The following is a 26,590-nucleotide window of genomic DNA, read 5'->3' on the forward strand; positions in this document are numbered from 1 at the left end:
ATGAGCTGTCTGTAGTGATGGGTGTTATGTGGCTATGTGTATATGAGCTGTATGTAGTGCTGGGTGTTATGTGGCTATGTGTATATGAGCTGTCTGTAGTGCTGGGTGTTATGTGACTATGTGTATATGAGCTGTCTGTAGTGCTGGGTGTTATGTGGCTATGTGTATATGAGCTGTCTGTAGTGCTGGGTGTTATGTGGCTAAGTGTATATGAGCTGTATGTAGTGCTGGGTGTTATGTGGCTATGTGTATATGAGCTGTCTGTAGTGCTGGGTGTTATGTGTATATGAGCTGTCTGTAGTGCTGGGTGTTATGTGTATATGAGCTGTCTGTAGTGCTGGGTGTTATGTGTATATGAGCTGTCTGTAGTGCTGGGTGTTATGTGGCTATGTGTATATGAGCTGTCTGTAGTGCTGGGTGTTATGTGTATATGAGCTGTCTAGTGCTGGGTGTTATGTGTATATGAGCTGTCTGTAGTGCTGGGTGTTATGTGTATATGAGCTGTCTGTAGTGCTGGGTGTTATGTGGCTATGTGTATATGAGCTGTCTGTAGTGCTGGGTGTTATGTGGCTATGTGTATATGAGCTGTCTGTAGTGCTGGGTGTTATGTAGCTATGTGTATATGAGCTGTCTGTAGTGCTGGGTGCTATGTGACTATGTGTATATGAGCTGTCTGTAGTGCTGGGTGTTATGTGGCTATGTGTATATGAGCTATCTGTAGTGCTGGGTGTTATGTGGCTATGTGTATATGAGCTGTCTGTAGTGCTGGGTGTTATGTGGCTATGTGTATATGAGCTGTCTGTAGTGCTGGGTGTTATGTGGCTATGTGTATATGAGCTGTCTGTAGTGCTGGGTGTTATGTGGCTATGTGTATATGAGCTGTCTGTAGTGCTGGGTGTTATGTGGCTATGTGTATATGAGCTGTCTGTAGTGCTGGGTGTTATTTGGCTATGTGTATATGAGCTGTCTGTAGTGCTGGGTGTTATGTGGCTATGTGTATATGAGCTGTATGTAGTGCTGGGTGTTATGTGGCTATGTGTATATGAGCTGTCTGTAGTGCTGGGTGTTATGTGGCTATGTGTATATGAGCTGTCTGTAGTGCTGGGTGTTATGTGTATATGAGCTGTCTGTAGTGCTGGGTGTTATGTGGCTATGTGTATATGAGCTGTCTGTAGTGCTGGGTGTTATGTGTATATGAGCTGTCTGTAGTGCTGGGTGTTATGTGTATATGAGCTGTCTGTAGTGCTGGGTGTTATGTAGCTATGTGTATATGAGCTGTATGTAGTGCTGGGTGTTATGTGGCTATGTGTATATGAGCTGTCTGTAGTGCTGGGTGTTATGTGGCTAAGTGTATATGAGCTGTATGTAGTGCTGGGTGTTATGTGGCTATGTGTATATGAGCTGTCTGTAGTGCTGGGTGTTATGTGGCTATGTGTATATGAGCTGTCTGTAGTGCTGGGTGTTATGTGTATATGAGCTGTCTGTAGTGCTGGGTGCTATGTGTATATGAGCTGTCTGTAGTGCTGGGTGTTATGTGGCTATGTGTATATGAGCTGTCTGTAGTGCTGGGTGTTATGTGACTATGTGTATATGAGCTGTCTGTAGTGCTGGGTGTTATGTAGCTATGTGTATATGAGCTGTCTGTAGTGCTGGGTGTTATGTGGCTATGTGTATATGAGCTGTCTGTAGTGCTGGGTGTTATGTGGCTATGTGTATATGAGCTGTCTGTAGTGCTGGGTGTTATGTGGCTATGTGTATATGAGCTGTCTGTAGTGCTGGGTGTTATGTGTATATGAGCTGTCTGTAGTGCTGGGTGTTATGTAGCTATGTGTATATGAGCTGTATGTAGTGCTGGGTGTTATGTGGCTATGTGTATACGAGCTGTATGTAGTGCTGGGTGTTATGTGGCTATGTGTATATGAGCTGTCTGTAGTGCTGGGTGTTATGTGACTATGTGTATATGAGCTGTCTGTAGTGCTGGGTGCTATGTGGCTATGTGTATACGAGCTGTTGTTGTGGATTAATGTTACACATATATAACTTTTTTGTTTTGTGTTTTTTGTCTCTCCTCTCCAGTAAGAGACCGAGTCCGTACGAAGATGGAACGCGATATTCTGGTGGAAGTAAATCATCCATTTATCGTCAAGTTGCACTACGGTCAGTGTTATTACTCAGACATTTAATTAGGAGTTTAGAGGAATATAAGTAAGGTTTTTGTATACTACGGAAACATAAAAACGTTTGATCCTGTCCTGTAAGGGCCGTGACTGAGGGAATGTGATCACTGAGGTTACCCAGCCAGAGAATTGACGCACAGGGAGGAGTTTGCAGCCTTTACACTAAATGGGAAACGCTGATTGGCACTCGTGGGCGTGGTCTGTGAGTGTCATCGATCCATGTGCTGCGTGCTACGAATCACTTACTTTCATGTATTCAAAGAGGGGTAATTGTGCTATTCCAGAACAGCAACGTCACTGGTTCTCGTGGTATTTAGCCTCGCGCAATAGGCACATACTGTACACATAAGTATACGCGGCGCAGGGTGGCCGCACTTCTGTTCCTGCTACTGAAGTCAGGGCAGTAGGGTAACTAACATTATCCCTTTGTCTTTCTATGTTACCAGCATTTCAGACAGAAGGGAAATTATACCTGATCCTGGATTTTCTCAGGGGAGGAGATGTCTTCACGCGGCTGTCCAAAGAGGTAACTCTCTGCTTTTATACCATAGCGCGTACCGCCATTACCGCACTCTCTGTGTATTACAGGCTGGCTATCTGCTATTATACTATAGCTTATGCCCCCAGTGCCGCACTCTCTGTGTATTACAGGCTGGCTATCTGCTTTATACCATAGCGTGTGCCACCAGTGCCGCACTCTCTGTGAATTACATGCTGGCTATCTGCTGTTATACCATGGCGTGTTCCCCCAGTGCCGCACTCTCTGTGTATAACAGGCTGGCTATCTGCTTTATACCATAGCGTGTGCCACCAGTGCCGCACTCTCTGTGAATTACATGCTGGCTATCTGCTGTTATACCATAGCGTGTGCCCCCAGTGCCGCACTCTCTGTGTATTACAGGCTGGCTATCTGCTTTATACCATAGCGTGTGCCCCCAGTGCCGCACTCTGTGTATTACAGGCTGGCTATCTGCTTTATACCATAGCGTGTGCCCCCAGTGCCGCACTCTCTGTGTATTACATGCTGGCTATCTGCTGTTATACCATAGCGTGTGCCCCCAGTGCCGCACTCTCTGTGTATTACAGGCTGGCTATCTGCTGTTATACCATAGCGTGTGCCCCCAGTGCTGCACTGTCTGTGTATTACAGGCGGGCTGTATGCTGTTATACCATAGCGTGTGCCCCCAGTGCCGCACTCTCTGTGTATTACAGGCTGGCTATCTGCTGTTATACCATAGCGTGTGCCCCCAGTGCCGCACACTCTGTGTATTACAGGCGGGCTATCTGCTGTTATGCCATAGCGTGTGCCCCAGTGCCGCACTCTCTGTGTATTACAGGCGGGCTATCTGCTGTTATACCATAACGTGTGCCCCCAGTGCCGCACTCTCTGTGTATTACAGGCTGGCTATCTGCTTTATACCATAGCGTGTGCCACCAGTGCCGCACTCTCTGTGAATTACATGCTGGTTATCTGCTTTTACACCATAGCGTGTGCCCCCTGTGCCGCACTCTCTGTGTATTACAGGCTGGCTATCTGCTTTTACACCGTAGCGTGTGCCCCCTGTGCCGCACTCTCTGTGTATTACATGCCAGCTTGCTTTTGGGGCTCTTGATCAGGGCCGGTGCTACCATTAGGCAGCCGGCCACTGGAGGGCGCCGCTGAGTCCACAAAAAAAATATGAATGGCATAATTCATGGCTGAGTGGCATATAATGAATTTGCGGCAGAGCTGTGTGGCATATAATGAATTTGTGGTAGTGTTATGAGGTACATTATGATTTTGGCATTGTGCTTTGTGTAACATTCTACATAGTTTATTATGTATTTGGGACATTGCTGTGTGGCATGTTATTTAACTGGGGAGACTGATGCATGGCATATTATGAATTGAAGGGAGCAGAGGCAATTGGTGAAATGTTGCCTAGGGCTCCTGGAAACCTTGCACCCGCCCTGCTCTTGATAATATCATTGCTGAGGATTCTGGGTATCAGAGTAAATTAGTGTCGGTGTTGCAGTGACACAATGTGACTGATAGTTATATTGCTAAGCTCCCCCCATCCCTGGCCAGAGGGGCTGTGACATGTGGGTTAGCACAGTAGTAGTAGAGCTTATCTGGGACTGGTGATGTAATCTATGCATGGTCAGGGGTCTGTCTGCTACATGTAACCTGGGGGTTCTGGGGAGCCCAAAGTAGTGGGAGGGTTTAATCATCGTAAGCGCGTTCTCTGATGAGGGATCGGGAGAAGTCTGTACAATTTCTGCAGTGCTACAGTCTGCGTAAACTGCGCAGCCGGAATAAGGGAGAGTGGGCGCCCAGCTGTCGGGGAGGGGGGGTGTCTTCTAGGACCATAGCACGTGGGGAGGGGGAGACGATTCTCATGCCCATAGAGATGTTTATTACTCAAATAGAAAAGCCGGGAACTGGCCTCTTATCTCTGTGTGCGGCATTATCACCTCTTCACGTACATCCTAAACGCTGTGCGCCCTATTCACAAGTGCCGGGAGAGATTTTGATTCTAAAAGTTTTTTTCTTTGCACGTATGGCGTTCCCCCCTCTTCCCAACCCCCTTCCCCTCCTCCACACAACTCTAATTAATGGCTACTTAATGAGATTTTTATTTCCTGCAATTTTCAAGTTGTTAAAGTGAAATAAGTAATTATGGCTACAGATTTGTTAGTAGTGAAGAACGATCTTTCCAATCAGGATTAGCAACATCTAATCACCGATCTAAAGACAGATCTTTTCCTTTTATCTCAGGTTGTTGTAAAAAATAAAATGAAAAAGAAGTTTCTTTGTGAATACGTCTTTATTTGTCCCAGCTATGACCTTCCTTCTGACCACTAATGAGAATGATGCAGCGTTTAGTGGGTGGCAGAACCGGACCCTCTATCAGGCAACGCATGCAGCTGCTCGGGGGCCAGCGCGCGGTGGGAGGTCCCGCATGCACTAACCCATTTTTCTCTGGTTATTTTTATTTCACGAATGGAAATGAAGGAATCTAAACCAGTAACTTGCCTAATGCCCCCACAGGGTCTTCATGTTGGGTGGTACGTTGGGACAAGCACATTGCTCCAACCCTACACAGCCCAGGCTGCCTTTGGCCCTGATTCAGACCCACTCGCAAGCGGCTGTCCGCTCGCAAGTGGGTCGATGGTCTGCACTGAGTATGCGCACGACGGAGGGAGCTCCGTCGTGCGCATGCGCCAGACGCGACGAGCGAAAGAAAGTCCTTCGCTCGTTGTGTCTGATCAAAGGGGGCGTGCTGTCGATGTTGATTGACAGCACGCCCCCTTTGGTGGGCGTGCCTCCCTGACGGGGGCGTTTCCAAGGGAACGCCTACCGTCAGAAGCCGGCCCACTGACATCACTAGTGATGTCAGTGGGAGTGATTTTGGCTCTGATAGAGCCAAAATCACTCCGGGGCTTGCGGTTGAAAATCTCAACCGCAGGCTCCGGCTCGCAGTTTCGATGGTCGCGATGGTCACGACCATCGCGGCCATCAAACTGCACGCTCGTATAGGCTGTGGGTGGTGACCCACAGCTATACGAGCGTCCAGGAGGATGCTCCATTTTTATGGAGGGCGGCCCTCATTCAGAGCGTGCGCTCTGCTCAGAGCGTACGGCTCTGAATGAGGGCCTTTGTGCGTTATGAGAGTGCAACTTGTTACATACAGGCGCAGAGAGGGCCTGATTCAGAGCCGCTCGTAAGCGGCCGCTCGTTCGCTCCGAGCGATGTTCGCACATCAGCGCATGCGTATGGGTCGTAATGCGCATGTGCCAACCAGTCATTATGGTTGGAAATCGAGCACTCGCAAAATAGCGAGTGCCTGCTAATTTGAGTGACAGGATGAGGCGTTTGTGGGTGGTAACAGGGGAAGGTGCTTGAAAATGGGGAGTGGAGATCCGAACGCAGGCGTGCCAAACGGTCAAAACGGGCGTTTTAAGGGTGTGCATAATTAACAAAGCAGCGTCATCGGCCACGTCACTTGGTTGTTTCTTAGCCTGAACTGTTCGCATGATTGCGGTAGGAAAATCCAACTCGATTAATCTAATAAATAGCGGAGATGATGTAGGATGCGAGCGGCCAGGGGGCGTCTTTACAAAATAGCGTGCGCATGTTTCGTTCGCTCGCTCAGACATAGAGGCATCAACAGACCACAAAGAGCGAGCGCTCAATTTAAATAGCCGGCCTCTTTTTCTGAGCGAGCGCAAATAGCGTCCGGCTCTGAATCAGGCCCAGAGTCCCCTCTTTTTCGAACGTTTCTTTGAGTTTGGGAACCGGACGCTGCGCCAGCCTCAGTCTAAGCTTTTTGTTTACTTGAAATATTTCCTTATTATTATTTCAGCTATAATTGTTCATTTCTGATAGAGGTCTGGGCGTAACACGGTGTCTTTAATGGAACTATGGTCTGACCACCTGACCGCAGGGCTTAGAGATCGTTTATTCTTCAAATCATTTACAAGGGGTTTTTCAGCGCGAGACACCGGCTGCAATGCCCTAAATTCCGGAGGATGTTTTGGAATAAAAATAATTTCCGGGACTTTGTCATCAGCATTGTACAAAGTGTAAGGCGTAGGTGGGGTGAGAGAACGCCCGGCCTGGGTGTGTCACTCACAGCTACTAATCATTTGCTGGTAATTAGTCTGAGGGAAATGTTACTGTTTATGTCTCTGGCTTCTTGCTGTATGAAAACCTCGTCATGTAGCCTCATTTAGCAGCTGCGGCCTTATGGCGCGAGGTCTGCGGCTCCACCGAGCACAGCGAGAGCCACGCGTGTGACCTCAGATTAACGCATTCGTGCAGCGCATATGTTTACACGGTGCCGTGGAAAGTGACCCCGTATGTCCACGTGCCCCTGCAAGACATATCACAGAGGATAAATTACAGGCAGAAATGCGGCAAAAGCAGAACAAGGTCCAACAGGCAGCGAGCGCCTCATTACGTCCCACCCTGAGAATGCAACGTGACATTCAGCGTAATGGGAAAGAAATGTCACAAAGGATTTACCATGTGCCAATTGCTGCGTGCCGAGTCCTGCAGGTGGTGCACCGAGGCCCTATATGTCTGCCATACTCTGTGGTATTAATAGTATAATATGAATATAATGGGCTCGTGAATGGGTGAGATCCACTAAAATGAATATAACGCGCCATATCCTATACGAATGCAGGGTTTGGATTCGGGGACCTCACTGGAAGCAGCAATAAAACGTTAGATATAGAACGAGCCTTTGCCGTATTATGCACCCTAGTTACACAGTGGTCAGCGTGTCGGTCAGTTTCATGCTTGTAGCTCTTTTTTATATAAGATAACTTGTTTTAGGCTTACTTATCCTATATCCCTGCAGTGCTCTTGTCGTTTGTGTTGCTGAACCCATGCCAGTGCAGTGCTTAATGGGGGCACATATTTTTTTATTTTAAGGCACCTTTACATTTTACATAATAACATTATGGGGCTCACCTGGGAGCACTGCATTTTACACTAAGCCATGGCATCCAATCACACACTTGCTTTCATTGTTTGTCTGGCACCGTAGAGATAAAAGCCAGGTGCTGATTGGTAAGTTCACCTTAATGCCAGTTTAGTACATAAGCGTTCATGTTTTTGATAAGCAAATGATTTAGGACTGTTCCAGGCTGGGCTGTCTTATGGTCCAAACAACATGCAGGGGTAATAGTGTAGCTAATCATGTTGGATTGCATCGTAATACACAGCGAGGAGGTTATGGCGAAGAAATGGCGCCTTGCTCGGTTACTTGTCTTGCAGCCGGCTCTGCCGGTATATTCCTCTCTTCCCTCTACGGTAAATCTGAGCAAATGAGGAGATAAAGAATTGTGCAGAACTGAGCCGCTCTTGATATGCTAATTATGTTAATTGTCAATCAGCTTGTCGAAAAGCAAAACAACACTGCTTACCCTTACTTTAGCTGTTATTAAGCGACGCATAAGTGCAACTTATTACATTTACAGAGAGCAGTAGAGAGACAGGAGTCTGCAATGTAACAAAAGCAGTTAGCTCTGATCACACCAAGCACCAGGAACTTTACGCTGCACTCGGCGTGGTCCCCCATAGAACAGACCAGGGGTAGGCAACCTTCGGCACTCCAGCTGCTGTGGAACTACACATCCCAGCACAGCTTTAGCATGGAATAACATACCTTGTCAGCAGAAAAATGGCAGGTCATGCTGGGATGTGTAGTTGCCTACCCCTGCAGCAGACGTCTGTCCTGTATCGATCCAGTGGTTCAGTCTCTGTTGCGCTTTGCATCTGACCACTGCGCACACTGGCAGTTTAGCTGATGGCCTAACTTGTATAGCTGCCTCTGATCACCATTGACCATCCGATCATTGGCAATCATCGTCTACCAATGCCATGGTTGCTGCTTTGGCCAGGCTGCAAAAGCTGAAGCTTACGCAGCCTGGCTGCTTGCAGGGTCAGGAAATCTGCGTCCTCCGACGCAGACCCTGCCCTCAGCACTCCACTAGAAATAGGGAGACACCCCCTCATTTCCAGGAACGCATCCCCCTCCCCATCCCCAAACGGCAGCTGCCTGTCAATCAGGCTATTGCTCAGAGGGCATTGCGACTGCGAGCACAGGACGCGTTCTGCACATGGGCACAGCAGCAGCCACCTCATCGGATATGTATGTATCTGTATCAGGCCCCATGGTCATTGGCAGACTCCAAATGCCACTATGGGCCGTATTCAATTAGGCTGCGAAAACCAAGCGATACTTTATACCTTACGTCATTTTCGCAGGTTTGAGTTATCCCCGTATTCAATTTTCGGGACCTGCGAAATAGTATCACCATTGAATAGGTGGCGAGGACAAGTGCAGAATTGGGGTTTTGGGGTGCAAACTTCCAAAAACCACCCTGCACCCCTTGGATAGTCCCCCAAAGTTATTCTGTGTCCAAAAAAATTCGAAAAGGACCACAGGACACCCCAAAAATGGTACTTTCATTTTGGCGGCGAAAAAAATAATAATTGGGGGACAAACTTATAAACTAGCCTAATAGACTCAGGGGGGGGGGCCCAAGTATGCCCGAGGTGGTTTTTATTGCAGGTTGCGGCAGGTGGATTTTTCACGATTTTTAAAACTTCACATTAGTCACTTTAAAATATGCTATTACCCATTGTCATGTACCCCAAATTTGATGGGATACCTTATTTTTCCCCCAAAAAAGTTGCTAAATGCTATTCTTCACCACTTTGCCAAAGACGCTATACAGCACCTATTGAGACCGCTTAAAGATCCCACATACCTTTAGCAGGGCTATTCGGGGGTACCCATAGTGATCCCCCATGTCAGAGCATCTTTTGAGAGGTGTCAGGCTGATTTCCCCTAAAATGACAGGACTTTTGCCCGATTTCCCGGATCCCGTCTTCGCCGAAATGAAATTGAATACGGGGAATCGTGGGGACGAGCGTGATAAGTTTTCACTTCCAAAAGCTCCGATGACGGCGAAAATTCCGGCAACGGACTTTTCGCTTCAAATTGAATATGGCCCTATAGCTGATCAGATCCTACGCACGAAGGCTCTTGCTCCGCCCATACGCGATCATTCATGGAAGCTGCTGCTTTTTACAAAAATAATGACTGAAAACCGAACGTCATCTGGAGCGGTCACAGGTCGGTGGCATATTCTGCACCCCGGCTACATGACCTGTATTCTGTCTCACTACCCTCTTACATCATTTGTGTCACGTCCCAGACGCTGACCTCGGCAAATGAGCAGTTTGTGTGCAAACTCCGGGCATATGTGTTTGTAACCATGTTTGTAATATATCTGGGATCGGAAAAGAAATGACTCCGTCACATCCTATTAGGGCTAAAAGAATCTCTTTTTATTCGAGGAGAATAAAGCTTTTCTTATTCCTCCAGAGCACAGAGAGGCCGTAATGAGGTTTACAGGGAGGAAAGATTTTGTCTCTGTTTGACCTTCTGGATTAGTGAAACACACGGTTAGCAGGAAGGTGCTTGTGTGCGGTGAAATAGGGCCTCAGTCTGTCACTACACCGAGCGTCTCCTATCTCCATGATAGCAGCGTCTATAGGGGAAGGGACTGGTGCCTCTATGAGACGCTACGACAGTGCTCATGTTCGTCCACTTCTGTTCTGTCGCAGTCCCACCCGCGTGTTAGACCTCCTTCTAGAGCTGATTATAATGACTGCTATTACGCCCTTCGATCATACGGCCACTGGACAGCGTTGTCTTCCTAATTCCACATTATTCCGGAACCTTCCCCATCCTGCCGTTTTCTAACCAGCATCTGAATTCTCCGTCTTCATCCTCTGAACGTATTGAGAAGATAAAAAATGTCTTCCTCGTCTTACAGAGTATTTGTAGCGTACGGCGCTGTGTACGCCGGAGGGATCCCGAGTGGCTGTGCATTTAGCAGCGAGACGAGCTACTCACTCCGTTTACATACGGTTACACAATAGTTAATATTTGGTTTCCATGCAGGGAACATCTATAAACACCCACATAACTCCTGTATGATTCACACATGATGATAATTACGCACCAGAAGAAATATCCCTGGTCCAGGAGTTGGGTCGCACGTGTGTAATAGTTTTGATGCCGGATGGCCTCTCCCAATATAGTGTTTGTGTTGTTGTTTAAGAAATGATGTTTTTGCTTTTCAGGCAGCTGTTTTTGTGGTGTGTGCGGAATATTGAGTTTGTTTCACTTTTTTATTTGTAGTTTTTAATTTGTAAATAAATGTGATTAAATAAATAAGTGATCCATGACCCCCCCCCTCCCCGACCAACATACTACACTGAACGTTTATAATATCAGTTAGGTCATGTGCCATATCCCGGGTCCCGATAACACGCTTACTGTAGTTCATTGGGACATGACAGCTGTGCACTCTAGTTCTGCACCTTGTTTGTGCTTTGTCCCCTGTAGTGTAGTTTTGTCTGTGCTTAGGGATAATAAGTGCTATCAGAAAGGTCACCAGCTACTGTACGCCCAGTGTAACGGTAGCAGCACATGTTTTCCTCCTCTCCTTGGCAGGATATTTGTATTAATCCCTGCACATACTTTATATAGCGCACGGAATGTTTGCAGAGCTTTGCATCTCGCTGCCTGAGAAATGTTTCCTCCTGATGTTACTGCTCTGATAAATGCAATTACCTTTTCAATCATTTTCTGTGAGAGTTTAGCCAGCAGGTGATTCTGTTCCTGTAGATGAGATCGCTGATAATCTAGTTTTATAGCATGCCTTTATCTTGTGTTATTAATCGAAAATTACAAGAGGGAATGTAGTTCTTGGAGGAGATGTTCTGATGGCGCTAGCTTACTGATCGCAATGAAAATGGGCGAGTTTCGCTCAGAGGACCGTATCGTGCATCCAGCTTAGCGTAGGGTTGTGCATATACCAGACCCTCGAGTGTGTTCTTTGACTCCCATGAACATCCGTATCAGCGGCTGCGGAACAAATTGTGGGTGGGTCTCTACGCCCCTGTACTTACGTATAGGAGAAACAGTTGGGCTCCACATCCATAAAAGGAAGCTGCGCTATTTGCGGACTTGTAACGTCATTACATTAATGTGCTGCAGTAGGTGTTCCGCTGGCAGTGGCTATATATGTATTTCTGCATTGTTATACCAGTGGGCATAACCATGCAGAAATGCTCTAGATGAGCTCCCATATGCTTTGGTTACTGGAACACGTAAAATGTTTTCTGGGAAATGGCGTCGGGTGATCGCTCCTTTATGTGGTGTGATGGCTTAGATGGGACGATAGAGGGAGATTTCTGATGCTTGTTGCTGTAATGTGAATGTACTGATAGAACATGAAGTAAATCTATACAGTTCTTATTAGGTTATGTTTACAGAGGAAGATGTGAAATTCTACCTGGCAGAACTGGCCCTGGCGTTGGATCACCTCCACAGCCTGGGAATCGTATACCGAGACCTGAAGCCAGAAAAGTAAAGTAAAATCCACCAACTTGTCTCATTTACAGCTAGTTTCCTTCCATGCTGTCTCTGTCTATTCCAAGGATTCTTATTACTGTCTGGATGCAAATAGCACCCTCTAATACTATAATATTAATTATTTCTCTATATTCAAATAGTTCTTTTTGTTTTATCCTTGTCACTACAGTACAGTAGCAGCCTCTTATACAGTACTTAGGATAACAATGTGTCTGTATTCTGAGAGTAGTTACTGTACAGGAGCAGCCTCTGATTCTTAGGATAACAATGTGTCTGTATTCTGAGAGTAGTTACTGTACAGTAGCAGCCTCTGATTCTTAGGATAACAATGTGTCTGTATTCTGAGAGTAGTCATTACTGTACAGTAGCAGCCTCTGATTCTTAGGATAACAATGTGTCTGTATTCTGAGAGCAGTTACTCTACAGTAGCAGCCTCTGATTCTTAGGACAACAATGTGTCTGTATTCTGAGAGTAGTTACTGTACAGTAGCAGCCTCTGATTCTTAGGATAACAATGTGTCTGTATTTTGGGAGTAGTTACTGTACAGTAGCAGCCTCTGATTCTTAGGATAACAATGTGTCTATATTCTGAGAGTAGTTACTGTACAGTAGCAGCCTCTGATTCTTAGGATAACAATGTGTCTGTATTCTGAGAGTAGTCATTACTGTACAGTAGCAGCCTCTGATTCTTAGGATAACAATGTGTCTGTATTTTGGGAGTAGTTACTGTAAAGTAGCAGCCTCTGATTCTTAGGATAACAATGTGTCTGTATTCTGAGAGTAGGTACTGTACAGTAGCAGCCTCTGATTCTTAGGATAACAATGTGTCTGTATTCTGAGAGTAGGTACTGTACAGTAGCAGCCTCTGATTCTTAGGATAACAATGTGTCTGTATTCTGAGAGTAGTTACTGTACAGGAGCAGCCTCTGATTCTTAGGGTAACAATGTGTCTGTATTCTGAGAGTAGTTACTGTACAGTAGCAGCCTCTGATTCTTAGGATAACAATGTGTCTGTATTCTGAGAGTAGTCATTACTGTACAGTAGCAGCCTCTGATTCTTAGGATAACAATGTGTCTGTATTCTGAGAGCAGTTACTCTACAGTAGCAGCCTCTGATTCTTAGGACAACAATGTGTCTGTATTCTGAGAGTAGTTACTGTACAGTAGCAGCCTCTGATTCTTAGGATAACAATGTGTCTGTATTTTGGGAGTAGTTACTGTACAGTAGCAGCCTCTGATTCTTAGGATAACAATGTGTCTATATTCTGAGAGTAGTTACTGTACAGTAGCAGCCTCTGATTCTTAGGATAACAATGTGTCTGTATTCTGAGAGTAGTCATTACTGTACAGTAGCAGCCTCTGATTCTTAGGATAACAATGTGTCTGTATTTTGGGAGTAGTTACTGTAAAGTAGCAGCCTCTGATTCTTAGGATAACAATGTGTCTGTATTCTGAGAGTAGGTACTGTACAGTAGCAGCCTCTGATTCTTAGGATAACAATGTGTCTGTATTCTGAGAGTAGGTACTGTACAGTAGCAGCCTCTGATTCTTAGGATAACAATGTGTCTGTATTCTGAGAGTAGTTACTGTACAGGAGCAGCCTCTGATTCTTAGGGTAACAATGTGTCTGTATTCTGAGAGTAGTTACTGTACAGTAGCAGCCTCTGATTCTTAGGATAACAATGTGTCTGTATTCTGAGAGTAGTTACTGTACAGGAGCAGCCTCTGATTCTTATGATAACAATGTGTCTGTATTCTGAGAGTAGTTACTGTACAGTAGCAGCCTCTGATTCTTATGATAACAATGTGTCTGTATTCTGAGAGTAGTTACTGTACAGTAGCAGCCTCTGATTCTTAGGACAACAATGTGTCTTTATACTGAGAGTAGGTACTGTACAGTAGCAGCCTCTGATTCTTAGGATAACAATGTGTCTGTATTCTGAGAATAGTCATTACTGTACAGTAGCAGCCTCTGATTCTTAGGATAACAATGTGTCTGCATTCTGAGAGTAGTTACTGTACAGGAGCAGCCTCTAATTCTTAGGATAACAATGTGTCTGTATTCTGAGAGTAGGTACTGTACAGTAGCAGCCTCTGATTCTTAGGTTAACAATGTGTCTGTATTCTGAGAGTAGTCATTACTGTACAGTAGCAGCCTCTGATTCTTAGGATAACAATGTGTCTGTATTTTGGGAGTAGTTACTGTAAAGTAGCAGCCTCTGATTCTTAGGATAACAATGTGTCTGTATTCTGAGAGTAGGTACTGTACAGTAGCAGCCTCTGATTCTTAGGATAACAATGTGTCTGTATTCTGAGAGTAGGTACTGTACAGGAGCAGCCTCTGATTCTTAGGATAACAATGTGTCTGTATTCTGAGAGTAGTTACTGTACAGGCGCAGCCTCTGATTCTTAGGATAACAATGTGTCTGTATTCTGAGAGTAGTTACTGTACAGGAGCAGCCTCTGATTCTTATGATAACAATGTGTCTGTATTCTGAGAGTAGTTACTGTACAGTAGCAGCCTCTGATTCTTATGATAACAATGTGTCTGTATTCTGAGAGTAGTTACTGTACAGTAGCAGCCTCTGATTCTTAGGACAACAATGTGTCTTTATACTGAGAGTAGGTACTGTACAGTAGCAGCCTCTGATTCTTAGGATAACAACGTGTCTGTATTCTGAGAATAGTCATTACTGTACAGTAGCATCCTCTGATTCTTAGGATAACAATGTGTCTGTATTCTGAGAGCAGTTACTGTACAGGAGCAGCCTCTGATTCTTAGGATAACAATGTGTCTGTATTCTGAGAGTAGTTACTGTACAGTAGCAGCCTCTAATTCTTAGGATAACAATGTGTCTGTATTCTGAGAGTAGTTACTGTACAGGAGCAGCCTCTGATTCTTAGGGTAACAATGTGTCTGTATTCTGAGAGTAGTTACTGTACAGTAGCAGCCTCTAATTCTTAGGATAACAATGTGTCTGTATTCTGAGAGTAGTTACTGTACAGTAGCAGCCTCTGATGCTTAGGATAACAATTTGTCTATATTCCTTAAGCTGTTGTTACTGTACAGTTTCACCCTTCGATAAGTAGGATAATAATTTGTCTATAATCAGAGTAGATACTGTACAGTAGCAGCCTCTGATAACTTAGAATGATAATGTATCTATATTCTGAGATTAGTTACTGTACAATAGTACCCTCTGATACTTAGGATAACAATTTGTCTATATTCAGAGAGTAGTTGTTACTGTACAATTGCACCCTCTGATACTTAGGATAATAATTTGTCTATATTCTGAGACTAGTTACTGTACAGTAGCAGCCTCTGATACTTAGGATAATAATTTGTCTATATTCTGAGATTAGTTACTGTACAGGAGCAGCCTCTGATACTTAGGATAACAATTTGTCTATTTTCCATAAGTGTTTGTTACTGTACAGGAGCAGCCATCGGTGGATGTGTACAGACGATGCCAATATATTTTGCAGATATATTGGCACAGTAGTACCCCATGATAATTTGTCTATATTCTGAGTGCAGTTGTTATACAGAGCCGTAACTAGACTTTTTGGTGCCCTGTGCCAGAAAGAGCATTGGTGCCCCCCTAATTTTTCAAAGGGACATAATGCACCCAAAAAAGGGGAATGTACTCATGGGGAAGGGCCGGGGAAGAGATAGGAGAGGCCAGGAGATGCTGGGGATGAAATTAGAGGAAGCTACAAGTGAGAAGGATAATAAACAGAAATGTGACAGGCCCAAACAGCGCCCCCTGACCTTTGGTGCCCTTAGCGATGGCACCGGCCGCACTACCCTAGCTACGGCCCTGATGTACAGTAGCAGCTGCTGATATTTAGGATAATTGTCTATATTTCTTAGAGTAGTCGATACTGTACAGTAGTACCCAATGTTACTGTACAGTAGTACCCCATAATACTTAGGATAATAATTTGTCTATATTCTGAGAGTAGTTGTTACTGTACAGTAGTACTTATGCTACTTAGGATGATAATTTGTCTATATTATGAGAGTAATTGTTACTGTACAGTAGTACTTATGCTACTTAGGATGATAATTTGTCTATATTATGAGAGTAATTGTTACTGTACAGTAGTACTTATGCTATTTAGGATGATAATTTGTCTATATTATGAGAGTAACTGTTACTGTACAGTAGTACTTATGCTACTTAGGATGATAATTTGTCTATATTATGAGAGTAATTGTTACTGTACAGTAGTACTTATGCTACTTAGGATGATAATTTGTCTATATTATGAGAGTAATTGTTACTGTACAGTAGTACTTATGCTACTTAGGATGATAATTTGTCTATATTCTGAGAGTAGTTGTTAATGTACAGTAGTACTTATGCTACTTAGGATGATAATTTGTCTATATTATGAGAGTAATTGTTACTGTACAGTAGTACCCCATGATACTTGGGATAATAAGTTGTCTATATTATGAGAGTAGTTGTTACTGTACAGTAGTACTTATGCTACTTAGGATAATAATTTGTCTATATTCTGAGAGTAGTTGTTACTGTACAGTAGTACTTATGCTACTTAGGATAATAATTTGTCTATATTATGAGAGTAGTTGTTACTGTACAGTAGTACTTATGCTACTTATGATGATAATTTGTCTATATTATGAGAGTAATTGTTACTGTACAGTAGTACTTATGCTACTTAGGATAATAATTTGTCTATATTATGAAAGTAGTTGTTACTGTACAGTAGTACTTATGCTACTTAGGATAATAATTTGTCTATATTATGAGAGTAGTTGTTACTGTACAGTAGTACTTATGCTACTTAGGATGATAATTTGTCTATATTATGAGAGTAATTGTTACTGTACAGTAGTACTTATGCTACTTATGATGATAATTTGTCTATATTATGAGAGTAGTTGTTACTGTACAGTAGTACTTATGCTACTTAGGATAATAATTTGTCTATATTATGAGAGTAGTTGTTACTGTACAGTAGTACTTATGCTACTTAGGAAGATAATTTGTCTATATTATGAGAGTAGTTACTGTACAGTAGTGCTTATGCTACTTAGGATAATAATTTGTCTATATTATGAGAGTAGTTGTTACTGTACAGTAGTACTTATGCTACTTAGGATAATAATTTGTCTATATTATGAGAGTAGTTGTTACTGTACAGTAGTACTTATGCTACTTAGGATAATAATTTGTCTATGTTATGAGAGTAATTGTTACTGTACAGTAGTACCCCATGATACTTGGGATAATAAGTTGTCTATATTATGAGAGTAATTGTTACTGTACAGTAGTACTTATGCTACTTAGGATGATAATTTGTCTATATTATGAGAGTAATTGTTACTGTACAGTAGTACCCCATGATACTTGGGATAATAAGTTGTCTATATTATGAGAGTAGTTGTTACTGTACAGTAGTACTTATGCTACTTAGGATAATAATTTGTCTATATTCAGAGAGTAATTGTTACTGTACAGTAGTACCCCATGAAACTTGGGATAATAAGTTGTCTATATTATGAGAGTAATTGTTACTGTACAGTAGTACTTATGCTACTTATGATGATAATTTGTCTATATTCTAAGAGTAATTGTTACTGTACAGTAGTACTAATGCTACTTAGGATGATAATTTGTCTATACTATGAGAGTAGTTGTTACTGTACAGTAGTACTTATGCTACTTAGGAAGATAATTTGTCTATATTATGAGAGTAGTTGTTACTGTACAGTAGTACTTATGCTACTTAGGATGATAATTTGTCTATATTATGAGAGTAGTTGTTACTGTACAGTAGTACTTATGCTACTTAGGATGATAATTTGTCTATATTATGAGAGTAGTTGTTACTGTACAGTAGTACTTATGCTACTTAGGATGATAATGTGTCTATATTATGAGAGTAGTTGTTACTGTACAGTAGTACTTATGCTACGTATGATGATAATTTGTCTATATTATGAGAGTAGTTGTTACTGTACAGTAGTACTTATGCTACGTATGATGATAATGTGTCTATATTCTGAGAGTAGTTGTTACTGTACAGTAGTACTTATGCTACTTAGGATGATAATTTGTCTATATTATGAGAGTAATTGTTACTGTACAGTAGTACCCCATGATACTTGGGATAATAAGTTGTCTATATTATGAGAGTAGTTGTTACTGTACAGTAGTACTTATGCTACTTAGGATAATAATTTGTCTATATTCAGAGAGTAATTGTTACTGTACAGTAGTACCCCATGATACTTGGGATAATAAGTTGTCTATATTATGAGAGTAATTGTTACTGTACAGTAGTACTTATGCTACTTATGATGATAATGTGTCTATATTCTGAGAGTAATTGTTACTGTACAGTAGTACTAATGCTACTTAGGATGATAATTTGTCTATATTCAGAGAGTAATTGTTACTGTACAGTAGTACTTATGCTACGTATGATGATAATTTGTCTATATTATGAGAGTAGTTGTTACTGTACAGTAGTACTTATGCTACTTAGGATGATAATTTGTCTATATTATGAGAGTAATTGTTACTGAACAGTAGTACCCCATGATACTTGGGATAATAAGTTGTCTATATTATGAGAGTAGTTGTTACTGTACAGTAGTACTTATGCTACTTAGGATAATAATTTGTCTATATTCAGAGAGTAATTGTTACTGTACAGTAGTACCCCATGATACTTGGGATAATAAGTTGTCTATATTATGAGAGTAGTTGTTACTGTACAGTAGTACTTATGCTACTTAGGAAGATAATTTGTCTATATTATGAGAGTAGTTGTTACTGTACAGTAGTACTTATGCTACTTAGGATGATAATTTGTCTATATTATGAGAGTAGTTGTTACTGTACAGTAGTATTTATGCTACATAGGATGATAATTTGTCTATATTATGAGAGTAGTTGTTACTGTACAGTAGTACTTATGCTACTTAGGATGATAATTTGTCTATATTCTGAGAGTAGTTGTTACTGTACAGTAGTACTTATGCTACTTAGGATGATAATTTGTCTATATTATGAGAGTAGTTGTTACTGTACAGTAGTACTTATGCTACTTAGGATGATAATTTGTTTATATTATGAGAGTAGTTGTTACTGTACAGTAGTACTTATGCTACTTAGGATGATAATTTGTCTATATTATGAGAGTAGTTGTTACTGTACAGTAGTACTTATGCTACTTAGGATGATAATTTGTCTATATTATGAGAGTAGTTGTTACTGTACAGTAGTACTTATGCTACTTAGGATGATAATTTGTCTATATTATGAGAGTAATTGTTACTGTACAGTAGTACCCCATGATACTTGGGATAATAAGTTGTCTATATTATGAGAGTAGTTGTTACTGTACAGTAGTACTTATGCTACTTAGGATAATAATTTGTCTATATTCAGACAGTAATTGTTACTGTACAGTAGTACCCCATGATACTTGGGATAATAAGTTGTCTATATTATGAGAGTAATTGTTACTGTACAGTAGTACTTATGCTACTTATGATGATAATGTGTCTATATTCTGAGAGTAATTGTTACTGTACAGTAGTACTAATGCTACTTAGGATGATAATTTGTCTATATTCAGAGAGTAATTGTTACTGTACAGTAGTACTTATGCTACGTATGATGGTAATTTGTCTATATTATGAGAGTAGTTGTTACTGTACAGTAGTACTTATGCTACTTAGGATGATAATTTGTCTATATTATGAGAGTAATTGTTACTGTACAGTAGTACCCCATGATACTTGGGATAATAAGTTGTCTATATTATGAGAGTAGTTGTTACTGTACAGTAGTACTTATGCTACTTAGGATAATAATTTGTCTATATTCAGAGAGTAATTGTTACTGTACAGTAGTACCCCATGATACTTGGGATAATAAGTTGTATATATTATGAGAGTAATTGTTACTGTACAGTAGTACTTATGCTACTTATGATGATAATGTGTCTATATTCTGAGAGTAATTGTTACTGTACAGTAGTACTAATGCTACTTAGGATGATAATTTGTCTATACTATGAGAGTAGTTGTTACTGTACAGTAGTACTTATGCTACTTAGGAAGATAATTTGTCTATATTATGAGAGTAGTTGTTACTGTACAGTAGTACTTATGCTACTTAGGATGATAATTTGTCTATATTATGAGAGTAGTTGTTACTGTACAGTAGTATTTATGCTACATAGGATTATAATTTGTCTATATTATGAGAGTAGTTGTTACTGTACAGTAGTACTTATGCTACTTAGGATGATAATTTGTCTATATTCTGAGAGTAGTTGTTACTGTACAGTAGTACTTATGCTACTTAGGATGATAATTTGTCTATATTATGAGAGTAGTTGTTACTGTACAGTAGTACTTATGCTACTTAGGATGATAATTTGTCTATATTATGAGAGTAGTTACTGTACAGTAGTACTTATGCTACTTAGGATGATAATTTGTCTATATTATGAGAGTAGTTGTTACTGTACAGTAGTACTTATGCTACTTAGGATGATAATTTGTCTATATTATGAGAGTAGTTGTTACTGTACAGTAGTACTTATGCTACTTAGGATGATAATTTGTCTATATTATGAGAGTAGTTGTTACTGTACAGTAGTACTTATGCTACTTATGATGATAATTTGTCTATATTCTGAGAGTAATTGTTACTGTACAGTAGTACTTATGCTACTTAGGATGATAATTTGTCTATATTCTGAGAGTAGTTGTTACTGTACAGTAGTACTTATGCTACGTATGATGTAAATTTGTCTATATTCTGAGAGTAGTTGTTACTGTACAGTAGTACTTATGCTACTTATGATGATAATTTGTCTATATTCTGAGAGTAATTGTTACTGTACAGTAGTACTTATGCTATTTAGGATGATAATTTGTCTATATTCTGAGAGTAATTGTTACTGTACAGTAGTACTTATGCTAATTAGGATGATAATGTGTCTATATTCTGAGAGTAATTGTTACTGTACAGTAGTACTTATGCTACTTATGATGATAATTTGTCTATATTATGAGAGTAGTTGTTACTGTACAGTAGTACTTATGCTACTTAGGATGATAATTTGTCTATATTATGAGAGTAGTTGTTACTGTACAGTAGTGCTTATGCTACTTATGATGATAATTTGTCTATATTATGAGAGTAATTGTTACTGTACAGTAGTACTTATGCTACTTAGGATGATAATTTGTCTATATTATGAGAGTAATTGTTACTGTACAGTAGTACTTATGCTACTTATGATGATAATTTGTCTATATTATGAGAGTAACTGTTACTGTACAGTAGTATTTATGCTACTTAGGATGATAATTTGTCTATATTATGAGAGTAATTGTTACTGTACAGTAGTACTTATGCTACTTATGATGATAATTTGTCTATATTATGAGAGTAGTTGTTACTGTACAGTAGTACTTATGCTACTTATGATGATAATTTGTCTATATTATGAGAGTAGTTGTTACTGTACAGTAGTACTTATGCTACTTAGGATGATAATTTGTCTATATTCTGAGAGTAGTTGTTACTGTACAGTAGTACTTATGCTACTTTGGATGATAATGTGTCTATATTCTGAGAGTAATTGTTACTGTACAGTAGTACTTATGCTACTTAGGATGATAATTTGTCTATATTATGAGAGTAGTTGTTACTGTACAGTAGTATTTATGCTATTTAGGATGATAATGTGTCTATATTCTGAGAGTAATTGTTACTGTACAGTAGTACTTATGCTATTTAGGATGATAATTTGTCTATATTATGAGAGTAGTTGTTACTGTACAGTAGTATTTATGCTATTTAGGATGATAATTTGTCTATATTATGAGAGTAGTTGTTACTGTACAGTAGTATTTATGCTACTTAGGATGATAATTTGTCTATATTCTGAGAGTAGTTGTTACTGTACAGTAGTATTTATGCTACTTAGGATGATAATTTGTCTATATTATGAGAGTAGTTGTTACTGTACAGTAGTACTTATGCTACTTAGGATGATAATTTGTCTATATTATGAGAGTAGTTGTTACTGTACAGTAGTATTTATGCTATTTAGGATGATAATGTGTCTATATTATGAGAGTAGTTGTTACTGTACAGTAGTATTTATGCTATTTAGGATGATAATGTGTCTATATTCTGAGAGTAATTGTTACTGTACAGTAGTACTTATGCTACGTAGGATGATAATTTGTCTATATTCTGAGAGTAATTGTTACTGTACAGTAGTACTTATGCTACTTAGGATGATAATTTGTCTATATTATGAGAGTAGTTGTTACTGTACAGTAGTACTTATGCTACTTAGGATGATAATTTATCTATATTATGAGAGTAATTGTTACTGTACAGTAGTACTTATGCTACTTAGGATGATAATTTGTCTATATTATGAGAGTAGTTGTTACTGTACAGTAGTACTTATGCTGCTTAGGATGATAATTTGTCTATATTATGAGAGTAATTGTTACTGTACAGTAGTACTTATGCTACTTAGGATGATAATTTGTCTATATTATGAGAGTAATTGTTACTGTACAGTAGTACTTATGCTATTTAGGATGATAATTTGTCTATATTATGAGAGTAATTGTTACTGTACAGTAGTATTTATGCTACTTAGGATGATAATTTGTCTATATTATGAGAGTAGTTGTTACTGTACAGTAGTATTTATGCTACTTAGGATGATAATTTGTCTATATTATGAGAGTAGTTGTTACTGTACAGTAGTACTTATGCTACGTAGGATGATAATTTGTCTATATTCTGAGAGTAATTGTTACTGTACAGTAGTACTTATGCTACTTAGGATGATAATTTGTCTATATTATGAGAGTAGTTGTTACTGTACAGTAGTACTTATGCTACTTAGGATGATAATTTATCTATATTATGAGAGTAGTTGTTACTGTACAGTAGTACTTATGCTACTTAGGATGATAATTTGTCTATATTATGAGAGTAGTTGTTACTGTACAGTAGTACTTATGCTGCTTAGGATGATAATTTTTCTATATTATGAGAGTAATTGTTACTGTACAGTAGTACTTATGCTGCTTAGGATGATAATTTGTCTATATTATGAGAGTAATTGTTACTGTACAGTAGTACTTATGCTACTTAGGATAATAATTTGTCTATATTATGAGAGTAGTTGTTACTGTACAGTAGTACTTATGCTACTTAGGATAATAATTTGTCTATATTATGAGAGTAATTGTTACTGTACAGTAGTACCCCATGATACTTGGGATAATAAGTTGTCTATATTATGAGAGTAATTGTTACTGTACAGTAGTACTTATGCTACTTAGGATGATAATTTGTCTATATTATGAGAGTAATTGTTACTGTACAGTAGTACCCCATGATACTTGGGATAATAAGTTGTCTATATTATGAGAGTAGTTGTTACTGTACAGTAGTACTTATGCTACTTAGGATAATAATTTGTCTATATTCAGAGAGTAATTGTTACTGTACAGTAGTACCCCATGAAACTTGGGATAATAAGTTGTCTATATTATGAGAGTAATTGTTACTGTACAGTAGTACTTATGCTACTTATGATGATAATTTGTCTATATTCTGAGAGTAATTGTTACTGTACAGTAGTACTAATGCTACTTAGGATGATAATTTGTCTATACTATGAGAGTAGTTGTTACTGTACAGTAGTACTTATGCTACTTAGGAAGATAATTTGTCTATATTATGAGAGTAGTTGTTACTGTACAGTAGTACTTATGCTACTTAGGATGATAATTTGTCTATATTATGAGAGTAGTTGTTACTGTACAGTAGTACTTATGCTACTTAGGATGATAATTTGTCTATATTATGAGAGTAGTTGTTACTGTACAGTAGTACTTATGCTACTTAGGATGATAATTTGTCTATATTCTGAGAGTAGTTGTTACTGTACAGTAGTACTTATGCTACTTAGGATGATAATTTGTCTATATTATGAGAGTAGTTGTTACTGTACAGTAGTACTTATGCTACGTATGATGATAATTTGTCTATATTATGAGAGTAGTTGTTACTGTACAGTAGTACTTATGCTACTTAGGATGATAATGTGTCTATATTCTGAGAGTAGTTGTTACTGTACAGTAGTACTTATGCTACTTAGGATGATAATTTGTCTATATTATGAGAGTAATTGTTACTGTACAGTAGTACCCCATGATACTTGGGATAATAAGTTGTCTATATTATGAGAGTAGTTGTTACTGTACAGTAGTACTTATGCTACTTAGGATAATAATTTGTCTATATTCAGAGAGTAATTGTTACTGTACAGTAGTACCCCATGATACTTGGGATAATAAGTTGTCTATATTATGAGAGTAATTGTTACTGTACAGTAGTACTTATGCTACTTATGATGATAATGTGTCTATATTCTGAGAGTAATTGTTACTGTACAGTAGTACTAATGCTACTTAGGATGATAATTTGTCTATATTCAGAGAGTAATTGTTACTGTACAGTAGTACTTATGCTACGTATGATGGTAATTTGTCTATATTATGAGAGTAGTTGTTACTGTACAGTAGTACTTATGCTACTTAGGATGATAATTTGTCTATATTATGAGAGTAATTGTTACTGTACAGTAGTACCCCATGATACTTGGGATAATAAGTTGTCTATATTATGAGAGTAGTTGTTACTGTACAGTAGTACTTATGCTACTTAGGATAATAATTTGTCTATATTCAGAGAGTAATTGTTACTGTACAGTAGTACCCCATGATACTTGGGATAATAAGTTGTATATATTATGAGAGTAATTGTTACTGTACAGTAGTACTTATGCTACTTATGATGATAATGTGTCTATATTCTGAGAGTAATTGTTACTGTACAGTAGTACTATTGCTACTTAGGATGATAATTTGTCTATATTCTGAGAGTAGTTGTTACTGTACAGTAGTACTTATGCTACTTAGGATGATAATTTGTCTATATTATGAGAGTAGTTGTTACTGTACAGTAGTACTTATGCTACTTAGGATGATAATTTGTCTATATTATGAGAGTAGTTGTTACTGTACAGTAGTACTTATGCTACTTAGGATGATAATTTGTCTATATTATGAGAGTAGTTGTTACTGTACAGTAGTACTTATGCTACTTAGGATGATAATTTGTCTATATTATGAGAGTAGTTGTTACTGTACAGTAGTACTTATGCTACTTAGGATGATAATTTGTCTATATTATGAGAGTAGTTGTTACTGTACAGTAGTACTTATGCTACTTATGATGATAATTTGTCTATATTCTGAGAGTAATTGTTACTGTACAGTAGTACTTATGCTACTTAGGATGATAATTTGTCTATATTCTGAGAGTAGTTGTTACTGTACAGTAGTACTTATGCTACGTATGATGTAAATTTGTCTATATTCTGAGAGTAGTTGTTACTGTACAGTAGTACTTATGCTACTTATGATGATAATTTGTCTATATTCTGAGAGTAATTGTTACTGTACAGTAGTACTTATGCTACTTAGGATGATAATTTGTCTATATTCTGAGAGTAATTGTTACTGTACAGTAGTACTTATGCTAATTAGGATGATAATGTGTCTATATTCTGAGAGTAATTGTTACTGTACAGTAGTACTTATGCTACTTATGATGATAATTTGTCTATATTATGAGAGTAGTTGTTACTGTACAGTAGTACTTATGCTACTTAGGATGATAATTTGTCTATATTATGAGAGTAGTTGTTACTGTACAGTAGTGCTTATGCTACTTATGATGATAATTTGTCTATATTATGAGAGTAATTGTTACTGTACAGTAGTACTTATGCTACTTAGGATGATAATTTGTCTATATTATGAGAGTAATTGTTACTGTACAGTAGTACTTATGCTACTTATGATGATAATTTGTCTATATTATGAGAGTAACTGTTACTGTACAGTAGTATTTATGCTACTTAGGATGATAATTTGTCTATATTATGAGAGTAATTGTTACTGTACAGTAGTACTTATGCTACTTATGATGATAATTTGTCTATATTATGAGAGTAGTTGTTACTGTACAGTAGTACTTATGCTACTTATGATGATAATTTGTCTATATTATGAGAGTAGTTGTTACTGTACAGTAGTACTTATGCTACTTAGGATGATAATTTGTCTATATTCTGAGAGTAGTTGTTACTGTACAGTAGTACTTATGCTACTTTGGATGATAATGTGTCTATATTCTGAGAGTAATTGTTACTGTACAGTAGTACTTATGCTACTTAGGATGATAATTTGTCTATATTATGAGAGTAGTTGTTACTGTACAGTAGTATTTATGCTATTTAGGATGATAATGTGTCTATATTCTGAGAGTAATTGTTACTGTACAGTAGTACTTATGC

At 39.2% G+C, this 26,590-nt stretch overlaps 1 protein-coding gene across 2 annotated transcripts in view; it reads left to right on the top strand.

The window, feature by feature from the left end:
• RPS6KA6 (ribosomal protein S6 kinase A6) overlaps positions 1–26,590 on the top strand; it is a 100,875-nt gene that overhangs the window by 34,520 nt on the left and 39,765 nt on the right. For both annotated transcript variants that reach the window (XM_088461403.1, XM_088461404.1), the window contains exons 5-7: positions 2,077–2,157; positions 2,624–2,703; positions 12,012–12,118. In XM_088461403.1, coding sequence (XP_088317529.1) covers positions 2,077–2,157; positions 2,624–2,703; positions 12,012–12,118 — 268 coding nt within the window. The remainder of the gene's footprint in view (positions 1–2,076; positions 2,158–2,623; positions 2,704–12,011; positions 12,119–26,590) is intronic.

The sequence above is a fragment of the Taudactylus pleione genome, unplaced genomic scaffold (assembly GCF_031769625.1).
Source record: "Taudactylus pleione unplaced genomic scaffold, aTauple2 ptg001043l, whole genome shotgun sequence".
NCBI classification, from domain to species: domain Eukaryota; kingdom Metazoa; phylum Chordata; class Amphibia; order Anura; family Myobatrachidae; genus Taudactylus; species Taudactylus pleione.